The following is a 12,020-nucleotide window of genomic DNA, read 5'->3' on the forward strand; positions in this document are numbered from 1 at the left end:
CAACAAAACCAAGTGGGAAGTGAGATTCCTGACCAACTCAACGTAATATAGAGGAATATAAGATTTTAGACTACCTAATTGAATCGAATCAGAAGTGAGCTTCTAGACCAACTCTACGGAATGTAGAGTATATAGAGTTCTGGACCAACTCAACAAAACTAAACCAGAAGTGAGATTCTAGACCAACTCAATGCAATTAAGAGGAATATAGTGTTATGGACAACTCAACGAAACCACCCCCGAATGCGTATAGTCCTCCTAACGAATTAAACAAGTAAGACCATAGACATGCACATGATAGTGTCGTCTCCCAATTCGAATCATAATTAAATTATTAATTTGATCTATATCCTATTACTTAACATCAATTCGTATCAAAATGTTTTCCATTGATACCTCCTCCATCTTCAAGTGGAGTTTTGCAGGCGCACATGCACTGAGACATGATAATTATTTAATTTTGTTGAATTTTGTTTTTCTTATTTAATCTATAAAGCATAAAAAAATAAAAAATAAAAAAGTCTTGAAAAAGTCTAAAAACGTACAAATAGGCAGAAGGAGCATGGAGTGCCACGTGGCCACTGTCTGTTGCATTAGAGTTATTTAATTCGATTTTGTGCCTACAGAGAGGGGCGGAGCAATTTCTTCCACAGCGTTTAATCACCACTGGACAAAACCCTCGTTTGTTGGGTTCGTTCCACGCACTCTTGCTCCCCTGCCTGCCTTCCCACGCTTATATCTGTACCGCAATCATGTCCTCCAATAAACAATTTCAATTATTATATGCTGTTTTCTAAATACAAATAGTTAATTTTTTTAACAACGACATAATTATATTAAAAAAATTAATAAATAAATTAATATTAAAATTGCTATTTATGAAATTCGAGTAGCGCTCTGTGGAAATGATATGTAGCCTTGTTGCATATTCTTATTTATGTCAGAAAATCCAAAACAGTTGATTCAATATGTGTTCCATATAAATTAATTTCTTCTTACTTTCTTTTTTTTTTGGTAATTTGGGGGTTAAAGATTTGAGTTCAACTATGCGACTCAAAAGTGATAAACAATTTGGAGTTTTTGATTTGAGGGTAATCAATTAAAAATTACTATTATTGATGTAATAAATAATTAGAATTTTCAATTGATTTGAACATGTGACGTAAGACATAAATGTTCTATTATGTGTCGTATAACATAACGTTCTGTTATGTGACGTAAAATATAATGGAAGCGTTATGTGAAATATAATGGAAGCGTTATGTGACATAAGACATAACGCTTCGTTACGGTACACAAGACATAACGCTCCATTATGTGACATAAGATCAATGTTTGAAATTTCTTCGATAAAGTCAATATTTCCGTGGAAATATAAAAAAAATTAAAGAAAGATATGGAAAGAGGGGTGAAGTCTAGATTTCACCCTATCTTGGAGAAATTCTTAAGTTTCAGTTAAAATGGACATATTTTGTCAATATTTATGATATATTGGTTAAAAATCGGAGAAACTCTTATATTTCGTTTAAACTAGTGTTTAACATTCCTTAAAATTTCATTTTGAAGTCCTATCATTTCTATTGAAAGTAATTGATATAAATATTGATATATCCATCGATATTTTCACAAATTTTCATATTGGTATTCCATCAATACCAATATTTTAAACACTTCGTAAGACATAATGCTCTGTTATGTTATGTAAGACATAACGCTTGTTGTAAGAGAAATGGAAACAATTTTATCACTCTTAATTTTTTTAACCATTGAATTAAATATATCAAATATGATTCATAAGCTAAGAGTAAGTTGAACAAATTCAGTCGAAAATGTAACTCCTTCTGTCAACCTTAGTCAAACAACCTTATCGAATAATTTTTTGTGATGGTGGCATATATAGCCTTGTTCTACTTGGTCAAACAACCTTATCTAAGTACCTACAGTTGAACTTGATGTCCAAATTTTGAAATTAAAACATTAAAAATATATCTATTTAATCTATACATTTAATATCGAATCTAAAAGCGAGTGATGATATAGACGGACGATTTTGTGGTGGCACGAGTGGACCAAGCAAATTGGCAGTCCATAATTAATTAACTGATGAGGGCGCAGGTAGAGGAGCCTGGCAAGGATAAAAAAAGAACTAAATTTTATAAAATGAAAATTGGGAATTTTTGGTTTTTGCAGAAAGCCAGAAACCTCTCTCTTTCTCTCTCTCTCTCTCTCTTACAACTGCGCTTTTTGAGTTTTGTTTTTCTGCAAATTGGATACATTCAACAATAGATACAGTTGGTATGTGTGAGTACTGCTGCTGATGATTCCAACCTCAACACTCAAGCAAACAACAATCTCTTCAACCCAAAACTCTCCCTGTGATTCAGATCGCTCTCTCTCTCTCTCTATCTCTTTCTAAAGTGAGTGCTCTCTCTCTCTCTCTATATATATATATATATATGTATGTATGTATCCGATGCTCTTTATTCAGGCAGACCTCTCAGTTATTCTTCTTCTTTAAAAGAAAATTGTTTGAACTTTGTTTTATTTTCTGAGGAAAGACATTCATGCATTTGGGAATGAAATTGGGTCAGTGATTTTTTTCTCTTTTAGTTAGAAAAACACTGATTTCTGTTGCATGCAAATCTAATTTCTGGGATTTGGGTTTTTCTGTGTTGAGGTAATGTTGTGAAATTTTGTTCCTTTTTGGAGAATGATGTAATTTCATTTTTCATGCTTCATTGTGTTGCTCTTTGATTTTCTGGGAAAATTGGATTTTGGGGCTTTTCTTTTGTGAGAATTTGATTGTGGGTTTAGCGTTTGAAAGCATTGGGTTAAATGGAGGCTTTGCAACTCCTTCAATCACTTGCATGCAAGAGTTCATTGCTGTTTCTGGCAAATCCCTATGTTAGTTTAGACCCTGATTTTTAAAAATTTTTCTTTTTTAATCTCTATATGTGCTTGATTAGATTTGGGTTTCAATAGCTTATACCCTGATTTATTAGTTTTGTTTTCTCTCTTAACAAATTTTGTTCCTATGGATGTAGAGGTTATGATTTCAAGTTGAATTTGCAAGTTGGTAATCTGTTGGTTTTTGTTTGTATTTTCTAATAAATTGGACTATTCTTATCCATTTAAGGGAATTTAAACTGTAATTTTATGGGCATTAATCTAGCATCTTTCATTTTTTCAAAATTTTCCGTCTTTTTAATAGCAGCTTATGGCTCTACTGATTACATGCCTACATGACCTGATGAGATCCTTCAAACCGTCATTCAAATTTATGTGTGCGTGTGTATTCATTTGCAAATCATGTTGATGTGTACTCACCTTTGTTGTCATTCTTCTTTTAGTTACTTTTGGCATTTGTACCATACACGATGTTGTTAACTACTAGAAAATTCTTAGTCTGAAATATCAATGTTTTCTCGACATAGGTTTCTGATATCAGGTTGATTGCCTCAAGTGGGTTTTAGGCTGAAGCTGCTGAGCTATGGTATCGCTTAGTATATTTAAAAATTTAGACTTGCAGTGTAATTGGCAGTTTCTTATTAAGAATTGGTGAATGGGGATACAGACAATGGGATCTCAAGGTGGGGCTGATGGTAATTGCAAACAGTCACAGTTCCAGCCTTTGCCACGGCAAAACTCAATTTACAGTCTTACCTTGGACGAGGTACAGAATCAGTTAGGTGACTTGGGGAAGCCACTCAGCAGCATGAACCTTGACGAGCTTCTAAAAAATGTATGGAGTGCTGAAGCTAATCAGATCATGGGTATAGACATTGAAGGCACGACACTGGTCAATCAAGCTCAACTGCAGCGTCAGGCAAGCCTGTCATTAACTAGTGCATTGAGCAAGAAGACAGTTGATGAGGTTTGGAAAGATATTCAACAAAGCAAAGATGAAGAAGAACAGAAATCTCAAGAACGACAGCGGACTTTGGGAGAGATGACTTTGGAGGATTTCTTGGTCAAAGCCGGAGTTGTTGCTGAAGCTGAAGCATCTTCAGACAAAAAATATGCTGATCCTCTTGTTGGGGTTGATGCGAATGTGGCAGCACAGTTGTCACAAGGTCAGTGGATGCAGTACCCACAACCACAATATCAGCATCCACAACAAAGTATGATGGGGGTATACATGCCAAGCCAACCTTTACCACCGCCAATGCACGTAGGTGCTGGAGCTATGATGGAAGTGCCGTATCCTGACAACCAAGTTGCGGTGCCTTCACCCTTAATGGGTACGTTATCAGATACGCAGACACCTGGGAGGAAAAGAGGCAACCCTGATGACATTGTTGAGAAGACTGTTGAGCGAAGGCAAAAGAGAATGATAAAGAACCGGGAATCTGCTGCGCGTTCGCGAGCAAGGAAGCAGGTCAATATTTCATATCTTTTGGTTTATAAGTCCACACACAAGGTTTTCTTCTTGCAATTTTAGCTGAAAATTGAAAACTGTTAACAGGCGTATACAAATGAACTGGAGAACAAAGTTTCACGTCTGGAGGAGGAAAATGAAAGGCTAAGGAAACAGAAGGTCAGGTTTCTTTTAGTATGATGTATGTTTGTATTTGTTTCATTTGATTTCTCTAATACATCTTGAATTGGTGATTGATGATTGTAGCTTGCTTTAATTCAACTGCGAAAACTCTTTCTTTTCTCCTCGTTAGAAACGAGAGAATCTTAGTTGGCTTCTTTTCTTTCATTTGGTAGTAGGAAGTTGTTTGTTTTGCATCAGATTTAATTATTTAGATACAAGCCTGTTGCAGGTAATTGAAACATGCACGCACAGGCACCACTAACTAAGTTCATCAATGGATGATTATTATGTTTCTTGATTTTGGATACTGGCATACTGCTGAAATCTGATTTATCGGAGACAGAGTCATTGATTCTGGAGACAGTGATGTAGGAATTAGGATAGATTTGAAAAATATTGTATAAATGCTTTAGCTGGTAATTTTTTTTTTTTGGTTTGTTTTTTTTTCTTTGCTGACCCCAAGTAGTGGGAAAAGGCTTTTTTGTTGTTGTTGTTGTTGTTGTTCGCTGTTTTTTCTTTCTTTCTGAAACTAGTGTGTCCGAATCTTTGACCCAACTAATCACTGGGCCCTCCTGCCTGACCCCACAACATTTGGGGAGCGAGAAACTCTAGCATTTGTTAGGTGGGTACAGTGGGAGAGAGTCGAACCCCAGATCAATTGGTAGGTAGAGTTTGATAAAATTACAGATTGGTAGCTGCATGATTGAAAAACATGATTTTGTTTTCTTAAGAAAATTCTATAGAAGGAATGAAGAATTCTAAGGGGCATTATCCAGTATACAATAAATTAGAAACATCAAAAGCAAAAAAACTCATGAAAGAAATGAAGGAAACAGGGAGAACATTAAATTGTTCATTCATCAATACCATCTTAAGGACTGCACAATTGTCTTCCTTAAGGAGTGTTTTGCCCCTTCAATAGCTGGACTTTTCCTTTTAAGCAAGATGCATGGAGGAGTTCTTGAGATTCGAGAATATTGCGTTTAAGAATGGGAAAAATAGAACAAACTCCGGAAATCCAAAACAAATAACCAAGATAAATAACACCAAGAATTTACGTGGTTCGGCAATATGTGCCTACGTCCACGGGACAGCCACACTATATCAATAATGAGTACAACCAATAATCTTGCCAAATCTCTAGAACTAGGACTTGACGAAAAACCTGAAAGAACAAGAACAAGAACAAGAAATACACTATCTCTTTTCTTTTCTCTCGCACACAGTTTACAATATTCTCTCGCTCTAATCCCTTGAGTGGTATACAATTTATTGTTTTGCTCCCTTCAATTCAAAACTAGTACAATAGCCCCTTTATATAGACATAATAAAGGTCTTCTTCAATAAGGATTATTAATCCTAATTGGAATCTAGTTATGAATCCTACTCCAATTGAGAAACTAACTCCAATTGGGCAAACAACTCCAATTGGGAAAACAATTTAATCCTCTAAGACTATAATTCCTTGTAGACTTAGGACAACTTATCATGGGCTGGAAACACCTAACAGGAGTCACTCTCCAATTCCTTTTTTACATTTTCCGTGAAGTTTCCATGCCATCCTGCAAGTAAACCACTAATTGACCCTCGTAGCATCCATTTAACATTGAGAAAGGACAAATAGCCCTAATTAACCTGGAGACGAAGTGATAAATACGATATGATACAAAATAAAACTTTGGCGGGGGTGAGTTTATAATGGATAAGAATGTAATGTTCTTTCTTTCCTGCTTCCTAGAAAATATTGGAGTCCACTTCCTTTCTAGGGCCTACAGATTGTGAATATGATCCTTTCTATTGAATAGGAAAACAGTAATTGCCTTGTGATATCGTGAATATTACTTCATATCCAGGCAAAATTTGAGCCCGGGTTTAGGACCTAAAGTAGAATCCTTGACATATGGGCGGTTAAGAATCTTTTGTACTTTTTCCTAGTTCCTGGAGAAGATTGGAGTATGTAACAGTCTTTGCCTCAATCTCATGAATGAAACTTCATATCCTGGTGAAATTTAAGCATGGATTTTGGTAGAGCCCTCGACTTATGTTCAAATATAAGGGAATCTTGGTTGTTAGATGCTAAGGCTAAACCAAGTTTTATCCTAAATCAGTGCCTCCACTGGTTGGGGTCTTTCACCCTGAAGTTTGATTTTACATAACCCATTATATCGGAACTGCAATCTTGACTAGTAGATCATAGCAGTCACTGTGTGCCCACCAGATATGTGCACAGTTGTGGCAGAAGATTTCATATATTTTTGAAAGGATGAAGTGTGAAGCTCTAGACTGAGGGTTATGTTGTAAGTTCTTTTGGTACTCCTAGCATCTCAGTGTACCTCATCAGGTTTGATAATTTGAGCACATGTACTCACTTAATTCAGATGTACATGTATAAATTACTCAATCTAAGAGTCTAAATGAATGAGGTTTAAATATAAATGCTAAATGGAATTTGATGATATTCAACCTAAGGATTAAAAAAGAAGCAGCATAAAGGTAATGGTATATATAGCACAATATAACCTTAAAGGGGTTGGGGGCTCATCCCATTTCACCCACTCTTTTACATGTGGCTATTAGTTAGCTAACTTATTACAAAATTTGCAGAGAGTTTGATACAAATGTAACTGCCCAGGAAAAGCCATCTACCAACTAATTTAAACATTTCGAAGATATTGAGTCATCACACACTTGTTTATTGCATGTTTTAAGGCTAGTAATTAGAATAACCAATACAACTTTGTATCGCATTTGTTTGTAGATGATTTGGTTGTCTTAGTGAAGAGGATTTTTCCTCAATAGTGTTAAACTTACGGGGTGATACCTTTTCTTAACGCAGTTATTTTGTGCATGAGTAGGATTTTCCTCAAGGATTTTCATGAGCATTAATTCATGGATAATTATAAACAGCTTTACAAGTGGCATTATTGAGGAGATAGTTTGAATGTCTAGATAAGGTTTTACCTTGCTTAGATACTTGATCATACTTTAATGTCCGGATGGCTTCCGTATATGACTATTTTCCCCATAAATTAGAGTTTTGTTACAGGTAATGTTGGGAAAATCTATAGGTACGCTACAATGCATACTATACCGACCTTCTATTATGTAAACTCCAAAATCACTGTTTACCCTCTAAACAACATTTTTTTTCTTTGAAAGGAAAACAAATACTAAACTGCTTCTGCTTCTGGATTTGGTGCCGGCAGGCCTCCCTGCAACCCTAATGTGTGTTGCTGGGAGACAAGTCCCAGCGGGGGACTCACCTCCGGGCAGGGAAGACTTCTTTTTATTTTTATTAAAGTTTTTTTTTTCTTTTCATTTTTGCTCTTTTAAGCTTATTCAAATGGTAAAGATAGGAAGTTTCGGGAAAATAAGGTGCATGGTTAATACTGAGTAAATTGTTGGGTACCCCCAATTGAATTTTCCAGGATGTTATGATTATGTAATTATCAATGTTTTAACTGACATGCTTTCAAGACTTATGATCCAGAGTTAGTAGTTTAGAGTTTTAGCATTGTAAGTTTAGGTTGTAGTTTGTGTAGTGGCTGATGAATGTTCTTACTATTAGTTCCACCTTGAATATTGGGATTGTTTCTTGCTCTCACAATGCTTTTGTTGACAAGCAGATACTCCTAGTTTCTAATGAATGTTTAAGTTCTAGGGCAAAGTTGGACATGGCATGATTTTTTGGAACGTGGTGATTGTGGATGAGGTGTAGAAGTGTGTCTGGGTTTATTTTTCAACTTTGCCTTAGGTTTGGGGAATGGGTGTGAGTATTTAGCATCCTAATATGTCTAGTCATATCCCTTTGAGGAGCACTTGGTTCTTTGTAAGTTTGGCCATAAGAAAGACTGCTTGTCCAATTATTCTGATGAAAGTGCAAGAGAAAGTGAGAGGGGAAAGTTGGTGTAAGGGGATGTAATTGGGTTTAATGTCTGTCGGGATCTTCTAACAGGATTGGAATGTAGATTCTGAAAGGGATTATTGTTTCAAAATCCTTGTGAGTGGCATACTTTGCAAGGGTTGACATGCCACCAATTTTTTAATTGTAAATATGACTGGATTATCCATATGTTCGGGCCTTCTTGTACCAGTTGTCAGTGATGCAACCCATTTCTACATGTGTTAACTAAAATTAGTTCCTAGGAATAAGTATGGAAGAGAGAGCGGAGAAACTTTAACTTAATTGAGGACTCAAAGTGGGCAGCAAATAGAACAAACTGAATCGTACCTTAAAACGATAGTCTGGAAGCCAATATTACATTTGTTGGACTTTTTATTTAATAAAATGTTTGTTTCTCCTCACAAAAGTAATTAAAAAAATTGGTGCTTCAGATGTCCCGCTTTTTAATTTTCATCTGTAGTTTGGACTTCATTGTCTACTTGTGTTGTTTTGGAGGATCTACTTCCTCCTTTCGTTATCTACACTTTTCATTCAACTTGCATTCTATTTTTCCAAGCTGGTAGAAAACTTGCTGCCTAGTTTGTTCTTGACTTTGCATGACGTTGAGACAACGCCTTGATTAACTGCTCATTTTCTACCTTGTATGGTTTTGATCGAAAAGCTATATGGATTATCAACTAATGAAAGAGGGGAGAGGGAGATGAGACCAAGAAGAGAGATGCAAATTTTGTTCATCTCTCTCATCTTTCTATGTCATTTGTCCTTCCTCCATTCTTCAAATATTGTTGAAAATAAAGAAATTTTTCAGACCAGGCTTGAGAATTTTCTAAATTTTAAATCAAGAACGAAATAAAGTATCAATTTTTTGTATAATAGATATCTTATTCGTTTTACTTTTTGTCCTTGCAGGAGCAAGAGAAGGTGTTGCCGAGTGCTCCGCCTCCGGAGCCAAAGTACCAGCTTCGTAGAACGACATCATCTCCATTCTGAAATTTGTATCTATTTGCATCTGCTGCTTGTGCTTTCCTTTCTTTTCACTTCTTTGTGACATTAGTTGCGTTAGGAATTTTCATCGAACCATTTTACTCAATTGTCTTTAAGACTTGTCCAGAAAATATTAGTGTTGTGTTTTCGAATTTGTTGTGTTCATGGTCTCTTGCTGCCTGCTGCAACCCATGCCATATAGAACTAGTCCACACCCGTTCTTAGCCATGGGGTTCGGGTTTGGGTTCTGTTTCTAGTAAGTCTAATTCGTAGTACAAATATATCTGGTGATGGTAAAGTGATGACTCATTGGCATCAGGGGTTGAGTATTGGCACGAAGCGTCATGTTCAGGTTTTCACTGTACAAATTTGATTGGTACCGCATCATTTGGTGTACCTAGTATTATTTTTTTTATTGGAGCTATAGTGATTCTTGTGGGGATGTTAAGATTTGTCTTACATCGGAAAGTTAAGAAACCGTGTTTGGTTTTATAAGGAATATGAGTCACTATTCTATTGTCAATTCTCCCCAAAAGATGTTTATGAAGAAGTTAGGGCAAAAATAATTCCTGGAAAAATATGACCTCTGAAATCCCATAGGGTATGAAACCAATATTTTTCAACGGAAAACATTGGCCTCATCACATTTTTATCTTGGGTAATTCTGGCACTGCCGCACCGCCACCGTCACCGCCTTGTCTCTGAAATTGCATCTGAGCGGCTGCCAATATGGCCGCAGCGTGTTGGTCCAACTGCGGTAAAGAGAAAACAGCAAGCTCTGAAGAACCTCATAAAACACCATCCAGAAGTGCCATAACAGCAGCTGCATCTCCTTCGAACACCAGTCTAACGTCTGCAGGGAAGTTTCCTTGCAGAAACTGGTGGCTCTCTCCTCGCTGCCAATAATTCAGCAAGCAGCGGAGAGGCCACCCAATCGCTGCTACCAGCCATCCCAGCCACAAAGGAACCCTCCTTATCCCTTGCAACTAACTCCAAAGCCTCTCCTCTTTGAGCTTTCAACCCCACGTTCCGTCGAAATTGCACTTAAGCCAACCATCACTGGGAGCTACCCATCTCTGTCGCATACTGGTAGTGCGAGGGTTTCTCTGACCATGCCAGTGCTTATAAACCTTCAACCATTCCTCGACATTCATAACGAGCTCAACTGGAGTTGCTTTCCTTGCCATAACAGTTCATTCCGCGTCTCCCATAGGTTCCATAAAATCATTAGTAGTTCAAACTTCGCCACAGGAAAAGAGGGAGCACTTTGTATCAACCAAGCCTTTATACTTAGGTGACCAAAGACATTAATCCTCAAGCCTAACCCTGCCAACCAACGGCAGCAGCAAAGGAGCAATCTCGAAGAACATGCTCTATTGTTTCAACCCGTCGTCCACACGCTAAACACAACTCGTCAACATCGACCTTCCGATGCCTTAGTTTAGCTTTTGTTGGTAACGCATCCAAGCAACTCCGCCAAGCAGCAATCTTCACTTTCCCCAGTGTTTTGGTGTTTGGGTGGATATTTAAAGTTGGGCTCAATACATTTAAAGGCCCAACATGCAAAAATCAGAAAGGAATTAGGTTGGGACATGTGTCAGCTCAAGAAGAATTTAAAACCATTTCTAGCGGCTAATAGGCAACATGCCAATGTAAGAAGTGACAAGTAGTAGAGGGCAACTCACCCTCAGCAAAATATACTTTTCCATGGCATGGGTATGTAATTAGCAAAGGTTGATGATGACTCACAGTGCTCTGGAAGGCATCACCAAAAGGGAAGGCTTGGACAATCGGGCTAAAGAAGTCTATAAAAGCTATGATGGGCACAAGCATATGTCTCTCTCTCAACCAATCAATCAAGCAACTCTTAATACACTCAACAGTGAAATCAGAAAAAGCTTTAGTTTGTTCATCCCTTGTCCCTTTCAAGTCACAGGTCTACCATAGAAAGCTCTCTTTTGTCCAGTTTTAGAAGCTCTACTACCATTCTTTTTGTTGTAGTATCAATCCGTTGAGTAAACCTTGTTTATATTTCATTTTCCAAGATTTCAATCATTGTCAAATACAAGGAGAGGTGTCTATAAGAGGATGAACCTTGCCCGACAAGGTTGTAATCTTGCCCAAATCTCCTTTATTTGTATTTACGTAGAATAGATCTGTTATTTCTATATCTTGAATTAAACCTTATATCATTTTTAACTAATTCCATTCAAGTGTTAGTTATGATTAACCTTGTTAAACTAATTACTCTTGTTTCCTTGCCATCCGCTTAAGCTAATAATTAAGGAATTAACTTGAATGACCTTGAACTCTTTTGTGAACGAACGTATGATGCTATAAATGAAAGTCCTTGATCAAAAGGCAAGAAAAGAACTTAATACAGACTTAACCCATCTATGAACAATCCTAATAATCCAAGAAGTTAAAGTGACTTGTGGTGCAAGAAATCGATTAACTGAACAACCAAGTAAACAATCTGTTAGACAAAAAGAACAGTGGCACACTCAGATTCATGTTAGTTTTGATTGTGAGCCTCAAGGCCTAATAAAGGCCCCACAAAGGCACCATTCAAACTACCAATAAACGTACATC

At 36.8% G+C, this 12,020-nt stretch overlaps 1 protein-coding gene across 2 annotated transcripts; it reads left to right on the forward strand.

Moving 5' to 3' along the window:
* The first annotated feature begins 3,420 nt into the window (after positions 1-3,420).
* LOC137747560 (ABSCISIC ACID-INSENSITIVE 5-like protein 2) lies at positions 3,421-9,862 on the forward strand. Of its 2 annotated transcripts, XM_068487691.1 has the most exons (4): positions 3,444-3,493; positions 3,575-4,378; positions 4,466-4,537; positions 9,354-9,862. In XM_068487691.1, the coding sequence occupies exons 1-4, from the start codon at positions 3,491-3,493 to the stop codon at positions 9,432-9,434; spliced, it is 960 nt and encodes a 319-aa protein (XP_068343792.1). In that variant the 5' UTR covers positions 3,444-3,490; the 3' UTR covers positions 9,435-9,862. The 2 variants fall into 2 exon arrangements, with proteins under 2 accessions (XP_068343791.1, XP_068343792.1); XM_068487690.1 differs by having other exon boundaries at positions 3,421-4,378.
* The last annotated feature ends 2,158 nt before the right edge of the window (positions 9,863-12,020 follow it).

Source organism: Pyrus communis, chromosome 10 (assembly GCF_963583255.1).
Source record: "Pyrus communis chromosome 10, drPyrComm1.1, whole genome shotgun sequence".
NCBI lineage: Eukaryota > Viridiplantae > Streptophyta > Magnoliopsida > Rosales > Rosaceae > Pyrus > Pyrus communis.

What these genes read in the sequence shown, in the direction of transcription:
- LOC137747560 (XM_068487690.1), top strand. Translation starts at nt 3,563, where the DNA reads ATGGGGATACAGACAATGGGATCTCAAGGTGGGGCTGATGGTAATTGC. An exon ending in GTTCGCGAGCAAGGAAGCAG is followed by an intron (nt 4,379 to 4,465) that starts GTCAATATTTCA and finishes AACTGTTAACAG; the next exon opens with GCGTATACAAATGAACTGGA. An exon ending in AAAGGCTAAGGAAACAGAAG is followed by an intron (nt 4,538 to 9,353) that starts GTCAGGTTTCTT and finishes TTGTCCTTGCAG; the next exon opens with GAGCAAGAGAAGGTGTTGCC.